Below are 21,362 nucleotides of genomic sequence, written 5' to 3'. Positions count from 1 at the left end.
AGTTCGTTGCAGGGCCGGTTGTTGTTGTTTTTGTTGTTGTCTTCAGTCCTGAGTCTGGTTTGATGCAGCTCTCTATGCTACTCTATCCTGTGCAAGCTGCTTTATCTCCCAGTACGTACTGAAGCCTACATCCTTCTGAATCTGCTTACGATTTTTACCCTCCACGCTGCCCTCAAATACTAAATTGGTGATCCTTTGATGCCTCAGAACATGTCCTACCAACCGATCCCTTCTTCTAGTCAAGTTGTGCCACAAACTCCTCTTCACCCCAATTCTATTCAATATCTCCTCATTAGTTATGTGATCTACCCATCTAATATTCACCATTCTTCTGTAGCACCACATTTCGAAAGCTTCTATTCTCTTATTGTCCAAACTATTTATCGTCCATGTTTCACTTCCATACATGGCTACACTCCATACAAATACTTTCAGAAATGACTTCCTGACACTTAGATCTATACTCGATGTTAAAAAATTTCTCTTCTTCAGAAACGCTTTCCTTGCCATTGCCAGTCTACATTTTATATCCTCTCTACTTCGACCATCATCAGTTATTTTGCTCCCCAAATAGCAAAACTCCTTTACTACTTTAAGTGTCTCATTTCCTAATCTAATTCCCTCGCCGGCCGTGGTGGCCGTGCGGTTCTAGGCGCTACAGTCTGGAACCGAGCGACCGCTACGGTCGCAGGTTCGAATCCTGCCTCGGGCATGGATGTGTGTGATGTCCTTAGGTTAGTTAGATTTAATTAGTTCTAAGTTCTAGGCGACTGATGACCTGAGAAGTTAAGTCGCATAGTGCTCAGAGCCATCTAATTCCCTCAGCATCACCCGATTTAATTCGACTACATTCCATTATCCTCGTTTTGCTTTTGTTGATGTTCATCTTATATCCTCCTTTCAAGACACTGTCCATTCCGTTCAACAGCTCTTCCAAGTCCTTTGCTGCCTCTGACAGAATTACAATGTCATCGGCGAACCTTAAAATTTTTATTTCTTCTCCATGGATTTTAATACCTACTCCGAATTTTTCTTTTGTTTCCTTTACTGCTTGCTCAATATACAGATTGAATAACATCGGGGAGAGGCTACAACCCTGTCTCACTCCCTTTCAACCACTGCTTCCCTTTCATGTCCCTCGACTCTTATAACTGCCATCTGGTTTCTGTACAAATTGTAAATAGCCTTTCGCTCCCTGTATTTTACCCCTACCATCGTCAGAATTTGAAATAGAGTATTCCAGTCAACATTGTCAAAAGCTTTCTCTGAGTCTACAAATGCTAGAAACATAGGTTTGCCTTTCGTTAATCTTTCTTCTAAGGTAAGTCGTAGGGTCAGTATTGCCTCACATGTTCCAACATTTCTATGCAATCCAAACCGATCTTCCCCGAGGTCGGCTTCTATCAGTTTTTCCATTCGTCTGTGAAGAATTCGCGTTAGTATTTTGCAGCCGTGACTTATTAAACAGAGCCCGTATTTCTCGCGAAAATTTGGAAATTTGTGGTAAGTTCCTATGGGACCAAACTGCTGAGATCATCGGTCCCTAGGCTTACATTCTACTTAATCTAACTTAAAATAACTTACACTGAGGACACACCCATTCCCGAGGGAGGATTCGAACTCCGATGAGGGAGGGGGGGGGGGGGGGGGGAGCCGCGCGAACCGTTGCATGGAACCTGAGACCGTGCGGCTACCCCGCGCAGCGTTTCTCGCAAGCCGTGTGTCGAAGAGTATGTCTTCCAAACATATTACGTATTCAAACTAACGTTTGACACAACGTTAGACACAACGACTTTTATCTGCTCCACTCGTGTATTATCTACGCTCTCTCTGTGCTCACGCATTATGGTTTTCCGGCGCACAGTTATTTTACGAAATATATTTGTTTTTGTCTCCTGTTTCACCCATGGTAGTCTGCGCACTGAATGTTAGCACACCCTGCGGGTGTTCAAAGTCAAATCGTTCCTCAGTTGCGTCTATATACATGGAGACGTGTTCCGTCTATACAACTATAATAAAGCCAATAGTTTCTCACTAGCGCATCGGAAAATAGTCGCAAAAAAGAAGAAACAACCAAAGAAAAACAAAAAATATATTCACTTTAGGGATTTGATAAATAAAAGAATTTAATAATGAGGCACAAATAGTATTTACCGTCTGTGTTAAATCTTTTGACAGATTAATCAGAATTAAATTCTGGTCAATATTACAGGAAAATGAAATCGCTGCGCAACATTGGATGCGGGGCATAAAAAGCTTATACAGTGAAACTATATTTGTAACAAAAACAGGGAATAAAACGCATAAGAACGGTATTATAACTAACCAACGAGTTAAACAATGTTGCAGTATTTTCTCCAGCTTTATTCAATGCAAAATATGAGTAGAAAATACAAAAATATTGGCATTCCGAGCAAAATAACAGGTGCGATCAAAAATAGTGACAGAAAACAAAATAATCGAGCGATTAAGTCATTTTAGTTACAAGGCTGTGACATATCTACTGGTCATGATAAAGATTTGAAGAATAAAACGGCAAAATTTCAAGGTGTCTATGCAATAACAAAAAGAACATTATACAAAAAGACAACTAAAGAAACGCAATCGAAATTCTTCAAAACACTAGCTGTTGGATAACAAACAAGAAAGACATTAATAGAAAACTGACTTCAGAAATGAAATTTCTCAGGCCAAATCAAAAAAACTAAGATATCAGAAATGAGCTTAAAATACTTGCAGCAACAGAGAAAGCCGACACGTACAAGCAGAAATGGGAGAATGATACAAACAGAATGCAACAAGGCAGATATGCTAAAAAAAGTTTTTCAATATATACCCAAAGGGGTAAGGGACATACGTCGACCTATACTATGTGATTAAAAGTATCCGGACACTCGCAAAAACATACGTTTTTCATATTAGATGCATTGTGCAACCACTTGCTGCCAGGTACTACATATCAGCGACCTCAGTAGTCATGGGACGCTCCGCGGAACTCACGGTCTTCAAACTTGGTCAGGTGATTGGCTGTCACTTGTGTCATACGTCTGTACGCGAGATTTACACACTCCTAAACATCCCTAGGTCCACTGATTCCGATGTGATAGTGAATTGGAAACGTTAAGGGACACGTACAGCACAAAAGCGTACAGGCGGACCTCGTCTAACGACTGACAGAGACCGCCGACAGTTGAAGAGGGTCGTAATGTGTAATAAGCAGACATCTATCCAGACCATCACACAGCAATTCTAAACTGCATCAGGATCCCCTGCAAGTACTATGAAAGTTAGGCGGAAGGTGAGAAAACGGATATCATGATCGAGCTGCTGCTCATAAGCCACACATCACGCTGGTAAATGCCAAACGACGCCTCGTAAAAACTGGACTACTGAACAGTGTAAAAACGTTGTGTGGGGTGACGAATTACGGTACAGAATGTGGCGATCCGATGGCGGGGTGTGGGTATGGCGAATGCCCGGTGAACGTCATCTGCCAGCGTGTGTAATGCCAACAGTAAAATTCGAAGGCGGTCGTGTTATGGTGTGGTCGTGTTTTTCATGGAGGGGGCTTGCATCCCTCGTTGTTTTGCGTCTGCACAGGATTACATTGATGTTTTAAGCACTTCCTTTCTTCCTACTGTTGAAGTGCAATTCGTTAATGGACTGACCTGCACAGAGTCCTGACCTGAACCGTATAGAACACCTTTGGGATGTTTGGAACGCCGACTTCGTGCCCAGGCCTCACCGACCGACATCAATACATCTCCTCAGTGCAGCACTCCCTGAAGAACGGGCTGCCATTCCCCAAGAAACCTTCCAGCACCTGATTGAACGTATGCCTGCGAGAGTTGAAGCTATCATCAAGGCTAAGGGTGGGCCAGCACCATACTGAATTCCAGCATTGCCGATGGAGGGCGCTACGACCTTGTAAGTCATCTTCAGCCAGGTGTCCGGATAGTTTTGATCACATAGTGTATGAAACTACGGAGCTAAGAAGCTGAAAGCGGAACTGGCTCCTCGAACCTAATCCATGAATGTGGATTACTATGATGATGATGATGTGATAATAATGATGATGCTTCATGACCAGTTAAATAACATAAAAACCCTTGAGAAGGTAAGAGCGTGCTTCAGTTTGAATAGGACAACAACACGAATTTCTTGCAAGTGTAATAAGGAAGCTAACGAGATTTGAGTGGCAGACAATTCATTCTGCAGGGCCAAAGGCTTGAGTTTCAATAAAGCGTGGGACCCAGCGCTCAGATTACTTGAATCACGTCGGAAAACATGTCAATGATCTCTGTATTCTCAGACAAATGCCTGTTAAGGGTGTTTTTTTGGCGAAATGTATAGGTATTGCAATGCTACATTTTCTTTACTCGTAGGCTGTTTACGATTTGTCTTAGCTGTTTTTAGGGTTTTGTAACAGTGTAGATATAATCGGAACACTTACAGGATCACTTTGTTGTCTGCCGGTCTATGTGACTGTTCGATTGTTAAAAACCCTTTTTTGCAGGAACTTGTAGACGTACCAAGTTGAAATTTATGTCACATATTGAGGTCTATGGTCTCTTGGAGACGAAAAACGTTGAAGCTTCTCAGTCAATGCATTAAAAAGATACGGCTACTTACGTCACATATTTTAAGACTCGCAAACTCACTCATTAAAACCTATAGGTTACTTCCCGTTGGCCTACATCATAAAATTTGGCAAGAAGGAAGGTTTAACAGTATGAGCAACGAAAAAAATCCGGAAATTGTGAATTTGTAATTATATTACCGAAAATATTTATTATGTCATTTGGTATCCGATGCCAGACTTGAAATTAAAACAACAAGCAGTTCTGAATTCAGGCTGACTGCGTCGCAATGGAAAAAGTCAAACATCGGGCAAGGAATGACTTTATTGCTCATAAGCCGCGTTTCAGAATTTATCCAATATCAGATATCCAAGAGCGATTAGTCATGTTGATAAGGCGTTTCCAGTTGTATGTGAAACAAACTTCCGCAGACTAGTTGGCTATCAGCGGCAGCGAAATCGGTCTGCAGTCACCTTCAAATGCCGGCTCTCTGAATCTCCTCAACAGTGTTCCCCGAAAAGAACGTCGCCTTCCCTGCACGAATTCCCGTTGCAATTCCCGAAGCATCTCCGTAATACTAGAGTGTTGCTCTAACAGCCCGCCTCTGAACAGCTTCGATGTCTTCCTATAATCCGACCTGGTCGAGCAGCACTCAATAACAAGTCCCATCTCCTTGATTTCCTACCGTTTCGCAGTTCCTTCAGTTCCTAATGTTCATAAACAATAAATTATGGTCAGAGCCTACATCTTCTCTTGGAAATGTCTTACACTTTAAACTCCGGTTCTGAAATCTCTGTTTCACCATTATATCAGCAACCGAAAACTTCCAGTGTCTCCAGTTCTCTTCCATGTATATAGCCTTCTTTCGTGAATCTTAAACCGAGTTATTTTATGTACAGTAGTTAGAGGAGAACGCAGCTGTATCCGTAGATTACACTGTCAGAAATACTGTAGCCAGTAACAATTTTTTTAGAAATAATAATAATAATAAGCCGAACACTTCATTCTTGGTCTTCCTCTATTATTTTTTTCTCTTTTGATCTTGTACACATCCGGCCGTTGTGACCGAGAGGTTCTAGGCGCTTCAGTCCGGAACCGCGCTGCTGCTACGGTCGCAGGTTCGAATCCTGCCTCGGGCATGGATGTGTGTGATGTCCTTAGGTTAGTTAGGTTTAAGTAGTTCTAAGTCTAGGGGACTTATGACCTCAGATGTTAAGCCCCATAGGGCTTAGAGTCATTCGAACCATTTTTGATCTTGTAGACATTGTTATTACCCGTTTTTCATATAGCTTCACACAATTTTTCTCAGAATTTCGAAGATCTCGCACTATTTGACATCGTCGAACGCTTTTTCCAGGCCGACAAATCCAACGAACGTGTCTTGATTTTTGTTTAGTCTAGCTACCATTATCCTACAAACAAGTGCGAATTAATTTTTCAGTTTGAAATTAACCTCAATTATAAATGGACACTATATGTAATGGGGCCATCTATAAAGTGTGAGACTGAAGTAAGAGAACGAATGATTTTTTTGATCGAGAATAGTATCTTTAAAATCACATTATAAAGGAAAGCATAACAAACAAAACACATCAATAAAATAAATATCATTTTTTATTTTGATATTATCGTAACAATTCACATCATAATTGGCTGTAACTATGCTTCATTTACTTAAAACCGTTTTACACAGAAGCGCAGCACATTAATGAAAATCCACATTATGTGCAGAGATACGTTGGATACACATCTGAAACCCAAGAACTCTTAGGAGAACAAGCTTTTGTGTGGTTGAGGGATGTGATACCCCTAGCATCTAGGTTGTACTCGTAAACGTATTATACTTAGTTCGTTTTGGTTCTCTAGAACGGACTTCTCGATTCCTTGAAGTTTGCGATTCTGTGCCTCACTATCATACTATCCACGTAACAGTAAATTGTATGGAGTATCAAATTCTTATCTTCAGCAGTACTACTTGATGCTATCCGAGCAGCTTTAAAAGCCGGTGGTTGCCGCATGAGTTGACCACGCACTGTGAAATATAGAAAATTGAATTCAATATCCATAGTGAAATTTTCACTCTCCAGTCTGCACCGCAGTGAGGCTTCGTGACACATTAAAACATCTTGCCCTGCCAGAATTCGAACCTGCAGGGTTGTCCTACCCGTGCAGGATTATTACCAACTTCAGTCAAATTTCACCGTCGAATTAGTAAGGGGACACTTTGGTGTAGATTCTGAAAGAGTAGTTTCAGCTTAAGCGATAAAATTTATTATTAATTCTAGAACTAATAAATGAATTTGTACACACCAGTATGGTCACCCAAGTTGTATGGGCAAAGGGTTGGTGATTTCAAATAACGTACAAATACTTTATTTAACAGTCACAATCGCAGTGCTATTGCCGGTTAGACATGAATGTGTCTCCTGCTACCATTCCACAGGTTTCGCTAAAAAGCTGTCGAAGACGGTCTGTTTTTTAATAATAAGACGTCTGTCTTACAATGAAATAGTAATACTGAAATCCGTAATAGCAGTTGACCGAACGTTATGAGTTTGACTAACGAATAAAGATATTTATACCAAGATAGCTGGTAACACATTATCTGTAGATGATCATATTTCTCCCCCCCCCCCCCAAAAAAAACCTCCGTGAACTACGAACCTTGCCTAGGTGGGGTGGCATGTGCGCCTCAACTGTATAAATATTCACACCGTAGGTGCGAACACAATGAATGGGTAATTGTGGAAAGGCTAGACTAACCCCTGATTCCTCAAGAGGAGCAGCAGCCTTGCCAACAGTTTCAGGGGCAACACTCTAAATGATTAACTGATCTGACCTTGTAACATCACCTGCGAACGGATGAAAGCAAGAGGCAACTACAGCCGTTACTTTCCCCGAGTGCATGCAGCTGTACTGCATGGTTCAATGAGAACTGAATCTTCTTGGGCAAAATCTTCTGGAAGTGAAGTAGTCCCCCTTTCGGATCGCTGGTCGGGGACTACTCAGGAAGATGTCGTCATCAGGAAAAACGAAACTGGTATTCCACGGATCGCAGCGTGGAATTTTAGATTCATTAATCGGATAGGTAAGTTAGAAAATTTAAGAAGCGAAAAGGATAGGGTGAAGTTAGAGTACGTCTAATAACGAATAATAAAATAGGATTGCGGGTAAGCGTCCATGAACTGTTAAGTGAACAGATTATCGTTGTCAAGACGGACGAATCCGACAGCCACGACAGTAGTACAAGTTCATATATGCCAAGTAACCCCGCAGACGATGAAGAGACAGAGAGCATGTGTGATGCGATAAAAGTAGTTATTCGGATAGTTAAGGGAGAGGAAAATTTATTATGGATTCGATAGTAGGAAAGGAAAAGAAGGAAAAATAATAAGAGAATATGGAATGGTGGAAGGGAATGAAACAGGAAACCGCATGGTAGTATTTTCCGCAGAGCATAAGTTAATCATCTCTAACACTTGGTTTAATTACACTGTAGGAAACAATGTAATCAGCCACATGTTTCTTTTAGAAACGATTTTATTGTTCCTTTACTAGTTTCAGCCTGTACTCATCGTCAGATGGTAGCGTTGATATCTTGGCAAGTTTTATGGTTGTATCCTAAAATTTTTATCTGTCACCTATCATTTCTTTCACCTCCGACAGTGTTTGTTGACAGGCAAAATGCCAAGTACCATCAGGGTTCGGAGTCCACTTAATCTGTTGGTCCTGCTCTAACTGGCTTGGTGAGGCAGCTCAAAGGTCGAAGGAAGGGAAGTTTCATGAATTTATTTGTAAAAGTATAGACAGTGCAAATTAAAATGTCCTGTGGTGCCTCTCCTGCTCCAAGTCGGCCCGTTTGATGTCCTACCCCCCTTAATCTGTTGGTCCTGCTCTAACTGGCTTGGTGAGTCAGCTCAAAGGTCGAAGGAAGGGAACGCCATACAACTTCCAACAGAACGATGCCTTTTAAAACATCGTGGTGTTCAATATAACATTCGGCTTGATGACAGCTCTACTTTTTGCATAACTCTAAAATTAATTTGTAAAATTAAACGACGTCAGTATTTTCATTAGAAATTTGTTTGAAAAAATTTGATCCTCTTGTGTTTTCATAACCATTTTTAATATTAAGTTTTAGCGAAATCCTAAGGGGTTATGTTAATGCGAATACAAAGTATCCATGATCAAATTCTTTTTATATAAAATACATCTTTTAATGAAATACTGGTTTTTTCTTGTGTAAGAAGTGAAAGAGTGAAATCCGTTGCCAAAACCTCCTTAGTAAGACGCAGCTGGAAACAAACGAGATTCGACAACTTTTACGAGAACAACAAACTGTTACCGTTCCGTTCTCGAGAGCTGCCGACACGAACCGATCCCCACAACGTGAAAAGGGAATTGTTCTTCTCGGATTTGGTACTAGAATACTCGCCGCCAGAGCTCGACAGTACCGAGAACATGTTGGGTCCGACAACTCTTGAGTTTCGGTTCACAAACTGCGCAACACTACAGCATGATCCAGTTGGCAAGCAGGTACAGGCGCATAAGAGTACGACAGCCCCTAAGACAGCCAGATGGGTGCTTGGAAAAAAAATGACGTACTATCTTTGGACTTCAAGTTATTGACTGATTTTGTTGTTGACTTTTTTATTTTAACGGCACAGTCGCACGAGCATTTCACAATGCCGCCACCATTTTCCCACCAGGCAGTGATCATCTTCAGAGTGTCAATAGATAAAAACTTACATTGCTTTAATATTATTTATTATTGCTAGTTTCCAATAACTTCATTGTTTAATGTGTCCACATCACGATATGCCCATGAACCACCTATCTCATCATGCCCCCTACCGTTCAGGGAAGCAGCGAACATACGCTTTTTGAAGAGTAGAATGACAGAGCGAGCCAATAATAAGAAGGTACTGGATCGAATTAGGGAAAACAGTCATTTATGGCAAAATTTGACTAAAAGGAGGGATCAGTTGATAGGAGACACCCCGAGGCATAAAGGAATCAGTTTTGTCGTCGACAGAAATGTGATGGGAAAAACTGTGAGACAAGGGGATGATTGCCGTAGGCAGGTTCAGTTGGATGTATGTTCCAGTGTTACTCCGATGCGAAGAGGCTTGAACACGGTAGACTGGCGTCCAGAGTTGCATGAAACTAATCTTCGGACTGAAGAACACAAGGGTAGTAATCTGATGTAGGTGGCTACACGGTAATTTTTATAGATTCTGTAATGATCATTTGTTTCCTTTAGAGTTGCTCCCTACCAAAACTATTCAAAAAATGTTCAAATGTGTGTGAGATCTTATGGGACTTAACTGCTAAGGTCATCAGTCCCTAAGCTTACACACTACTTAACCTAAATTATCCTAAGAACAAACACACACACACACCCATGGCCGAGGGAGGACTCGAACCTCCGCCGGGATCAGCCGCGCAGTGCACGACTGCAGCGCCCCAGACCGCTCGGCTAACCCCGCGTGGCCAAAACTATTCTTTAGTTTTAATACAATAGATAAATGAAGTAGTAAATGGTGGCGTAGGCGTTAGTTTTAGTAGCAGCAGTAGAGAAAGAAACATAAATTAACATGTGAGAGAGAAACTGGGAGCCGCGACTTCTCTTTATTTCAATTTTATTTGTTTGTTTTACATATCATTAGAACCGCACTTCATTCAGAGTCAGTCCGCTGCGTATTCAGTATCCATATAAAATATAAATTGCATTTTCTAAGCAATAAAAATTAGTTTATGGTATAATTTCAGCGCTTTTAAGTAACCAAATCAGTTACTTCCGATGCAAGTACTGTTTACATTCACAAACATTAAAAAATCTACATTACTATTAATGTTTTTGTAATCCATAGTAAGATATTCATCACGATCAAACGCAAGAGTTTTCTGTTATTATCGATAAGTGCGACAGTTGTTTATGGATATAGAAATATGGTAAACCGGGTGATCAAAAAGTCAGTATAAATTTGAAAACTTAATAAACTAGAGTCCCACAGGAGCGAGAAGCGTTGTACCGTCTAGAACCTGAGTGAGGATATACCGGGTGATAAGAAAGTCAGTATAAATTTGAAAACTGAATAAATCACGGAATAATGTAGATAGAGAGGTAAAAATTGACACACATGCTTGGAATGACATGGGGTTTTATTAGAACAAAAAAAACTATTGCTAGACGCGTGAAAGATCTCTTGCACGCGTCGTTTGGTGATGATCGTGTGCTCAGCCGCCACTTTCGTCATACTTGGCCTCCCAGGTCCCCAGGTTACCTGAAGTCGCAAATGTATCGTGATCGACCGACATCTCTAGGGATGCTGAAAGACAACATCCGACGCCAATGCCTCACCATAACTCCGGACATGCTTTACAGTGCTGTTCACAACATTATTCCTCGACTACAGCTGTTGTTGAGGAATGATGGTGGACATATTGAGCATTTCCTGTAAAGAACATCATCTTTGCTTTGTCTTACTTTGTTATGCTAATTATTGCTATTCAGATCAGATGAAACGCCATCTGTCGGATATTTTTTGAACTTTTGTATTTTTTTGGTTCTAATAAAACTCCAAGTCAATCCAAGCATGTGTGTCAATTTGTACCTTTCTATCTACATTATTCCGTGATTTATTCTGTTTTCAAATTTATACTGACTTTTTGATCACCCTGTATATCCTCACTCAGGTTCTAGACGGTACAACGCTTCTCGTTCCTGTGGGACTTTAGTAAGACGCTGATTTCGTAGCAAACGTAGCGATCCAAATGAGGCAACGCCCGGTAAGTATGCAACACAAACAACGTATAAGTGACGTGGTTACGACCTAAAGTGGCCAAAGCTACCAGGAAAACTACCATAATTGTGATACCCTACGGTAGTATTACAACTCTAGATTCCTGTCATTATCTGTTGACCGTCTCAGATGAACATTGTCTCGCTGAAGCTGATTACGGCACTGTGGTATAAAATGTTACAGAGATCAAGGGACGGTGGAAAATTTACCAGCCACCGTGATCCGCTTAGCGCACAGTGGTCGGACGCAGCTGGGTTCGCTCAAGAGCCGTAAGCAGCCGTCGCTCGCTAGGAGCGGTGCGTAAAGCGCGCAGCGCCCCGGCTACGTACCGCCAGGTCCGCGGCCGCCATGGCGCCGCCCCAGTCTCCGTGAATCTTCCGCCTCCCCTGCCGCCACCGCCGCTGCCTGCCTACTGGTGACCGGGAGGCCTTAGGACGGGGGCGCGCGCCGCTGCGGCCACCGCGCATGCGCGGGCGTCGCTCCGTGGGGTGGCGGCGACGGCGGCGGCGGCAGCGGCGGTCACTCCAGGCCCCGAGATAACGACGCGGCCCACCCACGCTTTGAGGCACGATCCGCGTGCGTCCGCGGAGGCTCACCTCTCCAAACGGCGGAAGGGCAGGAGCACAGTCAGCAGCGGCAGTTCACGAGACGAGGGAGAAAAGTTCCTGGCCTTGCTCTAGGGCTCTATTTATTCTGTACTGTCGTGAGACATACCCACGACAGAGTATTCGATACCCGATACTAGACAAAATTGCGTATGAACGTCTGACACTTGCTCCTGAGCAATGTGCACGCTAGTGTCTGTTGACAAATAATAGTACGACAGGTGAAGAAGTGGACACTGTACAAAGAGGTAACAAAAGTCATGTGATACCTCCCAATAATGTGTCTGACCTCTTTTAGCCCACCGTAGTGCAGTAACTCGACGTGGCATGGACTGAACAAGTCGTTGCAAGTCCCCTGCAGAAATAGTGAGCCATGCTGCCTCCATAACCGTCCATAATCGCAAAAGTGTTGGGTAGCAAGTGTGGTGTCACCGCCAGACACCACACTTGCTAGGTGGTAGCCTTTAAATCAGCCGCGGCCCGTTAGTATACGTCGGACCGGCGTGTCGCCACTATCAGTGATTGCAGAGCGAGAGCCGCCACACGGCAGGTCTAGTCTAAGGAGACTCCCTAGCACTCGCCCCAGTTGTACAGCCGACTTTGCTAGCGATGGTTCACTGTCTACATACGCCCTCATTTGCAGAGACGACAGTTTAGCATAGCCTTCAGCTACGTCATTTGCTACGACCTAGCAAGGCGCCATATTCAGTTACTATAAGAAATATCTTCAAGAATGTATTCTGAACAGATAATATTGTGAATCATGTACCGTCAAGAGCGACGTTCATCATTAATGGATTAAAGTTAAGTATCAAACTAATTACGTCCGCTTTCTGAATACTCATTCCTTGTCATGTTCCAGACCTCACGTCAGTATAGTTCTTCCCTCCTCGCGCCAGCCTGAGTGAGCTAAAACGCGTGCATTTCGGCCTCCACTCGTTACACGGTGTTGGTTCTTCTGCTAACACAGTAGCAAGATTTTGTGCACAGACTGACATCTCGATTACCTCTCGTAAATGTTCGATGGGATTCATGCCGGACGATCTCGCTGGCCAAATCATTCGCTTGAACTGTCCAGAGTCCTCCGAATCGCGAACCACTGATGCCCGGTGACATGGCGCATTTACATCCATAAAAATTCAATCGCAAATGATTGCATATGGTCTGCAAGCAGCCGAACGTAACGATTACCAGTCAATGATCTGTTCAGCTGGACCAAAGGACACAGTCCATTCCATTTAACCACAACCCACACCTTTATGGAGCCACCGCCAGTTTTCACAGTTGCCTTGTTGACGACTTGGGCCACACTCGAACCCTATCATCAGCTGAAATCTGGACTCATCTGATCAGGCCACGGTTTTCTAGTCGTCTAGTTCAAATGGCTCTGAGCACTATGGGACTTAACATCTGAGGTCATCAGTCCCCTAGAACTTAGAACTACTTACACATAACTAACCTAAGGACTCCACACCCATCCATGTCTGAGTCAGGATTTGAACCTGTGACGTAGCGGTCGCGCGGTTCCAGACGGAAGCTCCCTAGAACAGCTCGGCCACACCGGCCGGCCAGTCGTCTAGCGCCCAACCGATAAGTTAGAGAGCCCAGGAGAGGCGCTGCAGCCGATCTCGTACTGTTAGCATAGGCTCTCATGTTTGTCGTCTGCCGCACTCTTCTAACGGATACCTTCGTCGTATGTTCCACATTGATTTCCGCGGTAATTTCACGCAGTGTTGCTTGTCTGTTAGAGCTGAAAACTCTACGCAAACGCCGCTGCTCTCGGTCGTTAAGTGATGGCCTTCGGCGACTGCGTTGTCTATGGTGAGAGGTAATGCCTGAAATTTGACATCCTCGCTACAGTCTTGACACTGTGGATCTCGGACCACTGAATACCCAAACGATTTCCTTTTGTCTCCAACTACCATTCTCCCGTCAAGCATCATGATCACATCGGAAAGCTTTTCACATGACTCATCTGAGTGCAATTGACAGCTCCGCCAATGCACTGCCCTTCTATACCTTTTGTACGCGATACTACCGCTATCTGTATACGTGAGTTTCGCAATCCCCCCAATGTAGTTATATACACTATCTGATGAAAAGTATCTAGACACCCATTAGTGGGCATTATTATGTGGTGCGTTCACTCCTCTCCCTTAGCTTGAAATCTGTTGGCGAACATTTCAATCAGGTGTCTGGATGTCTGTGGAGGAATTGCAACCCATTCTTCCTCAAGAGCCAAAACCAGAGAAGATAGTAATGTTTCTCACTAGGGTCTGAAGCAAAGTCGACATTCTAATTCATCCCAAAAGTGTTCCACAGGGTTCAGGTTGGGGCTCTGGGAATTCCATCTCAGGAATATTGTTGTCCGCAAACCATCGCCTCACAGATTATGCATTATATAACAGGTTGCACTGTCATGCTGATACAGCCTATCATAGTCTCCGAACTATTCCTCTACTGTACACAGTACAATATGTTGTAAAATGTATTCATATCTTTCCAGATCTTGTGTTTTCTTAAGCGGCAAACGGGGATCACATCCTTACCAAGAGAGACATCCCAACACCGTTGCACGATCTCCTCCATACATCAGCGTTGGCACTACACATGATGGTAGGTAACGTTCTCCACGCACTCATCAAACCCAAAACCTTACATACGACTGCCACTCCAAATCGCCGTCTTCCAGTCATTCACTGTCCAATGGCATCGCTCTTTACTTCACCTCAAGCGTCACTTAGAGCTAGCTACAGACATGTGTGACTGCTCGATCATTCTATCCCATTCTTTTTAACTTTCTACGCACACTCTTTGTGATAGACGGACTACTGGTAGCTCTTTGGAACACACGAGTGATTCTGTCCGCTGATTTCACGCGGTTTTCTACAACCATCCTGAGCAATACTTGATGATTCTTGTACGTCAGTAAATGAAGTCTACCTTGTCTTTAGCTGTGGTTGATCCTTCGTGTTTGAACTTCACCATCACCATCGGTGGACTTTGGCAGCTTTAGAAGGCTTGAAACATTCTCGATGGATTTGTTATGCAGGTGACATCCTATGACCTAATCCAAGTTCAAAGTCACTGAAATCTTTTGACCAACCCATTCTGCTGTTAATGCTACTCTACTGACAACACAACACTCCCCACCTCCTCTTATACTCGTGCGTATATACAGAGTCATTAACTATTGCCACAAAGAATAATTCAGAAAGTATGATAGGAGCTGAAAAGTTTGTGGGACAAATGTTGCATGGGACAATGGGGGCCATAACATGACGTTGGGTTTTTGTTGTTAGGTGGGGCCGCTTCAAATATATGAAGGTCAACTTTGTTTTTTTTTTAATTGGATGCTATAGTTTGGTACTTATTTTCTGATAGCAGCGAACGAGACGAATCTAATGATGTGTAACGGTAAGGTCTTTGAAGGTCAGCGAAGGTCACAAAAGTGGCATGAACGTCCATTTACAGGCGGTGTTCGAAATGATAACCATTGTTATCAATCCAGTGCTGCAATATTCTTATCATGGACTGAGCGGTATTCCTTACCACATCGGCACTTATCGAAGCACATGCTCTGACAATTCTCTCTCCCATATCTTCAGGTGTAGTTGGAACGTCTTTATAAACAATGGCCGGCCACTGTGGTCGAGCGGTTCTAGGCGCTTCAGTCCGGAAGCGTACGGTTGCTACAGTCGCTGGTTCCAATCCTGCCTCGGGCATGGATGTGTGTGATGTCCTTAGGTTAGTAGGTTTAAGTAGCTTTAACTCTAGGGAACTGATGACCTCAGATGTTAAGTCCCATAGCGCTTAGAGCCATTTGAACCATTTTATAAACAATGTCTTTTACGAATCCCCACAAGAAAAAATCCAGAGGTGAACGAGCCGGCCACGACACATCTCCTCCGCGTCCAATCCAACGATTTGGGAATTGTCTCTGTAACTCATTTTTAGCCGCCAGCGAAAACTGTGCCGGACACCCATCGTGTTGATACCACATTCTGTTCCTTGTTCCTAAAGGTAATTCTTCCAGTAACAGACCTACTGTTTCTTGCAGGAATGTGGTGTACTTCCTACCATGAAGATTTCCTTCGATGAAATAGGGGCCTATAATTCTGTCCTCCAGAATCTCACACTATACATTCACCGACCACGGTTTTTGGTGTGAAACTTGCCGCAGCCAACATGGATTTTCAGTAGCCCAGTAACGCATTTATGCAAATTAACCTTTCCATGGTTCGTGAATGTAGCCTCGTCAGTAAATAAAATCAAATTAATAAATGTGTCATCCCTGGGAATCTGAAGTTGAGCCCATCTGCACAATTCAATGTGACGCATACGGTCCGTACCAGTTAATTCATGGTCGAGACTGATGTGGTAAGGATGATATTTATGGCGATGCAGAACACGAACAACACTACACTGGCTCATGCCAGATTCCCTTGCGATTTGACGCGAACGAACACAAGGATCTCAAACCACAGTGGCAAGAATACCAATTTCGGTTTCCTCGTTAGTAACTTTGCTGTGCCGGATATGTTTCCGATGCGTTAAAGATCCAGTAGTTCTCAATTTATCATTCACAGATTTGAATGTACGACGTATAAGATGAGTACGTTGAGGATATCTTTCAGCCTATAAGTCTCTAGCTCTCACTCAATTTCGTTGGCATTCTCTGTAAATGAGAAGTAGGCCTATATCGAATTGTTCTTCGAAAAAATACATCATGCACGTTCGCTTGATTCGACGATACTAGTCTTACGATTCCTATTAGCCTTGTATTGCGTAACCGTCGAAAGGTGTTTACTTATCAACGGCACGTTGGATGGATACGCGGTATTCGGCGAATATTTACTATTTGCACGATATACGAGAGAGAATTGTCAGAGCATGTGCTTCACAAAGTGCCGAAGTGATGAGAAATATCACTCAGTTCATGATAAGAAGATTGCAGCACTGGATTGATACCAATGGTCATCACTTCGAACACCTTCTGTAAATGGACGTTCATGTCACCTTTGTGACTTTCGTTGACCTTCAAAAGACCTTACTCTTACACATCTTAGGATTCGTTTCGATAGCCGCTATCAGAAAATCAGTACCAAACTATAGCATCACATTTAAAAAAAAAACAAAGATGACCTTCACATCTCTGACGCGACCTCACCTAGCAACAAAAAACGAACGTCATACTACGGCCCCCGTTGTCCCATGCAACATTTGTCCCACAAACTTTTCAGCTACTATCATACGTTCGGAGTTACTCTAGGTCGCAACAGTTAGTGACTTACCCTGTATAGTGGTCTATTCCACGTTACATAACGTGTCTGTACACTTTTGATCAGATACTGTATGTGCCAGATGGTTCTTTTACGATGTCGGGTATCATGGTTACAATTATTTTTCGATGTCAGATTTGATATCATATTTCTGGATATAAAGTCCCATACAGGGTGCCTTTTGTACCATAGCTTTTTGGATCGAAGCCTCGGTGCGGCGAAAAATGCTTTTTCTACCTACTGCTGTATTCAAGAGGTATCAAAAATGCCTCGTTTTGATACGATTTATGGAACTGAAGTGGCGCAAAATATAACGTCGATATGAACTGAGCATCAAACTGAAAAGCTGCAAGCTGTTCGGCTCATCTCTTTTCATTTACTTATGATAAATAATTCGACTGGATGGAAGATGGGTCAGATAGGCTCTGTCAATATAAAAATTTAAGTAGAATAACAAAATTACGATGCTTGTACGCGGTGTCTTTATTTCTTGTTTTTTAACGTTTTCCAAAAAAAAATATCCTACTGCTGACTATATTCACTGCTGGATGAGTTTTAGAATTGAGGAGCGCTGCGGATCTGGGACACGAGTCACAATTGACAAGAGACACCCCTGTGGGGTGAGGTAACATGGCCTCCGCCGAACTGTGAATGGGGGAGCGACAGGTATAGCTGGCCTCATATTGTCTTTGGAATGTCACTTTGGCTATCATCATACTAACACACAGGCTAATGCGCAGTTTATTGCACATATTCAGTTTCGACGGCTGAGCTGAAAGCATTTTTTCTGGACGATGGGATGCTGCCAGCAGGAGGTAGGTGTTTAGACAACGTTAACAAAAGTGCATTCAGCTGATAAACATCTCTCGTCTTCCTAAAAAATGTGGAAAAACAGCTCTAACGTACTACAGGTTCAGAACACATCCTAGAGATGGCAGCTAGCCTTGTACACAGTTTTTTAGCTTTTCCCACGGCCTATGATGCGAGGCTTGATGCTGCATGAGAGGGCACCGACTGGTGCAATTGTTGTGACATCAGGAGGGTGTAACATGTCACACAAACTTTTTTTTACGAAATTCAGCAGGAAATCGAGACTTTTTTTTAATGTTGCATCTTCTTCGAGGTGTATTTTTTGAAGAAAACAATCAAGCTATTATTGGACCAATATAACTTTAAAGAAGATTGATTGCCGAGATTCTTAGTGGGAAAAAAGGTGCAGCCAGTTTTGTACTGACGAGAAAGAGAGGACTTCGTCTCTGGACATGGAGCTGAACACATCGGTACTCTGCAGTTTGCGCTCGCAATTGGAACAGCAGGCTTCGTCAGCAGAGTGGGTCGAATGTTCGAGTCCTTGGCAGAGTGATTCTAGGGTCGTATTTCCCGATGGCCGACAGCAAAGGTGTAACCATCCTACTCATAAAACACAAACTATAATAGTGAGCATAATTAGCAACTCCAGTATGTTAGATCCATCACGAACTACAAGTTCAGATACATAATCGGTTTCCCTTTGTCATGTTTGTCACCACATTCTCATTTACATCGGTCTCTTCGGCTTTTTGCACAAACCATCACTGTGATTGATGTATAGGCAGGTAGAAATAAATTTCACGGAGTGAGATACATGACTATTACCTAATTTTGATCCCCAGCGAGTAATTTTCCAAACTGTTAGTTCACTTCCATAGTTAATGTCCTAGGCTTGTAATCCTCGTGATATCATGACTGATTTAGGTGCTTGTCCATTCTAATGCTTTTAGTAATAAACTGAATTGTTCACTTAAATCATGTTTTCAATTCGAGCAGGGGTTGTCTCCCTAATCGCATTTGATATTTTTCAATAATAAAGGGCTAATTCCCCACATTAATATCCACAGCTAGGGCGACGATCTTTCATACTGTCAATCAATCCGTTGCGTACATTTATATCAGCATTGGGTCTTAACAATGCGTCTGTATCACAATTAGTTTTTATTCAGTTAAATTCATTCACACCCACGCGAGGTTTAGCCAGGTAAACCAGTGTTCAGAAATATCGTGATGGAATTGTGTAACTGTATTCCAATTAATGTAATAGTTGTTTCTGAAAAACCTGAATCTTCTACAACAAAAAAGACAACAGATCTTTGACGGTATTAGCACTAGTTATGTTTTTCAGTACCATATTCACAGATACTTTTAAAGTGCCTGAGAGGCTTGTCTATCTTAACTTTTCCAGACAAGGGCTTTCAGGTTGGCCCAAAACAACGATCGTTTTCACACTGTTGTCTCGAAAATAAGGAAAATTGTAATGTAGAAACATGTGGTACGTGTTGCAGTTCTGATGTAAACAAATTTCCATAAGTAGATCGATGTTTCGTCAGCAAACTTTTTTTCAAATTGGTTCGGACCCTTTTCTGACTGAAGATAAATATCAACGTTAAGTCACACTTCGTTTTCTGCTTCGTCTCCGTTTTTTTTTTTTTTAAACCTTTGCTTCTTTCCTGCTCCATGGTTACCGTACTACGAAGCCAGAGAACGTATGAAGTTACCGTTTTTATGGGCGGCATTGTGTAATATATTAGGTACTACAAGCTGTCGATTGCGTTGTACTACATGCTGTCGCTTGCGTACTGATAAACAGTACCGATTCTAATGTAGGAGCAAATAGAACTCCATTCAAAACTGTCTTTCTGCTCCCTATACTGTATTTATTTAGGAGACATTTCTGTGTTATTTTTGTTAAATATGAAATAAGCAGTCACCTTCTAAGCCATTAATTCACCAAATTATAATTTTTTTCTTTTTTCGTCATTTACGCAGTTTCATGCCTTGGACAGATAACTGTGCAAGCTCTTTGTGTGCATTACTTTTCTTTTGTAGCAGTCTTTAGTAGTCTTTTAACCCTTTCACTACCATTTGTACGTATATGTCCCACGACCAGAGAACCAGTGGGAATTTGCTGCCTTTTATTTGCTACGTATCAATGTTCGACTGGTAAAGAGAAGTTTAATAATTGTTTGAGGAAATTTTATAGTTACAGACTGCAGTTGTAAGTCTTGCTGTATTCAAATTTCATTGTTAATTCTCTGCTCTGTACTGTCGCATCTGATTAGTGCGCGCCTGGAGCTAGGCAACCCAATGAACAGAAATGCAAAGCGGGCTGGTGTCGCGTCTTCCCGTTAGTTCGTGTCAATGGACTGCACGCACGTTTGCTGCGTCACATACGGTGCCCATATTGAGCACTTGAAGTACGAGTTAAAAACTTGGCAAGATGTTCTATACCCTTCCCTGCACTGGAAAAGGAAACAGAGAGCCTTTTTTCACATTTTACATCTGACCACGACATTAATTAAAATAATCATACGTTAATTACTTTCATTCCGAAAAAAATTGATAGTGAAGTGGTCAAGATGGATAATTACGTATAAGGTTCACGCTGAGATAAAACGTGCGACTCACTGAAAAATAAAAATTACGTTACTTTAGCTGGTATAGTACACTATTTCCATAATCAAACAATGAAAACGCTTTAAATGTCTTATTACAGATATAGCCGAGTCGCTTCTCCGACGTTTCATATTATTGCCATAAATCACTTTTCATTCTAGATTATGAGGTAGTGAGCCAATGCAAACTCACAAATAATGAGTAACTACACAAACAAAACTTATTAATACAAATGAATTAGTTTTGCGGTACTTAGGCACAGCTCTCCGAGCGGCATATCCCGTCTTAGTGCTGAATCATCATATGCTCCTTTACCAACCTGTAATAAAAGAAACGACAAAATATACATAACAGTAGTACACAGATTTCAGTTATTGTTACTACACACAATCAAATACAGAACTCAATGAAATAATGTCAGAGGTTCGACACAAATGATCAGATCTCGTACATAAGTCATGAAGGTTCAAGCAATCTTCCCACCCTCTATGCCTCTGCGGAAATGTCTATCAGTGTTACCAGTTTGCGCGATAAATCGATAACTGACTTCTGATACCACAGTCTGATAACCCAAGCAAGAGCCTGTTACTCAGAGATCAGAGCGTCGCAAGGTATTTGCACCAGCGCGTCGCGCAGTGCAGAGTGTAGAAGACTGCTGGA

The 21,362-nt window shown here is 42.3% G+C and overlaps 1 protein-coding gene across 3 annotated transcripts in view; it reads right to left on the bottom strand.

Annotated features, from left to right (window-relative positions):
- The window catches only part of LOC126187395 (uncharacterized protein ZK1073.1), a 612,194-nt gene that overhangs the window by 106,164 nt on the left and 484,668 nt on the right, over positions 1-21,362 (bottom strand). The window contains exon 1 of one of the 3 annotated variants that reach the window (XM_049928452.1): positions 11,716-11,784. The exons of the other annotated variants lie outside the window; for them this stretch is intronic. Within the exon in view, the coding sequence (XP_049784409.1) occupies positions 11,716-11,736 (21 nt within the window). The 5' untranslated portion in view covers positions 11,737-11,784. Of the gene's footprint in view, positions 1-11,715; positions 11,785-21,362 lie in introns of those variants that run through there. 3 annotated transcript variants of the gene reach the window in all.

Source organism: Schistocerca cancellata, chromosome 5, assembly GCF_023864275.1.
Source record: "Schistocerca cancellata isolate TAMUIC-IGC-003103 chromosome 5, iqSchCanc2.1, whole genome shotgun sequence".
Taxonomy (NCBI): domain Eukaryota; kingdom Metazoa; phylum Arthropoda; class Insecta; order Orthoptera; family Acrididae; genus Schistocerca; species Schistocerca cancellata.
Note: the sequence above shows the minus strand (reverse complement) of the source record. Positions and strands in the feature narration are given on the sequence as shown.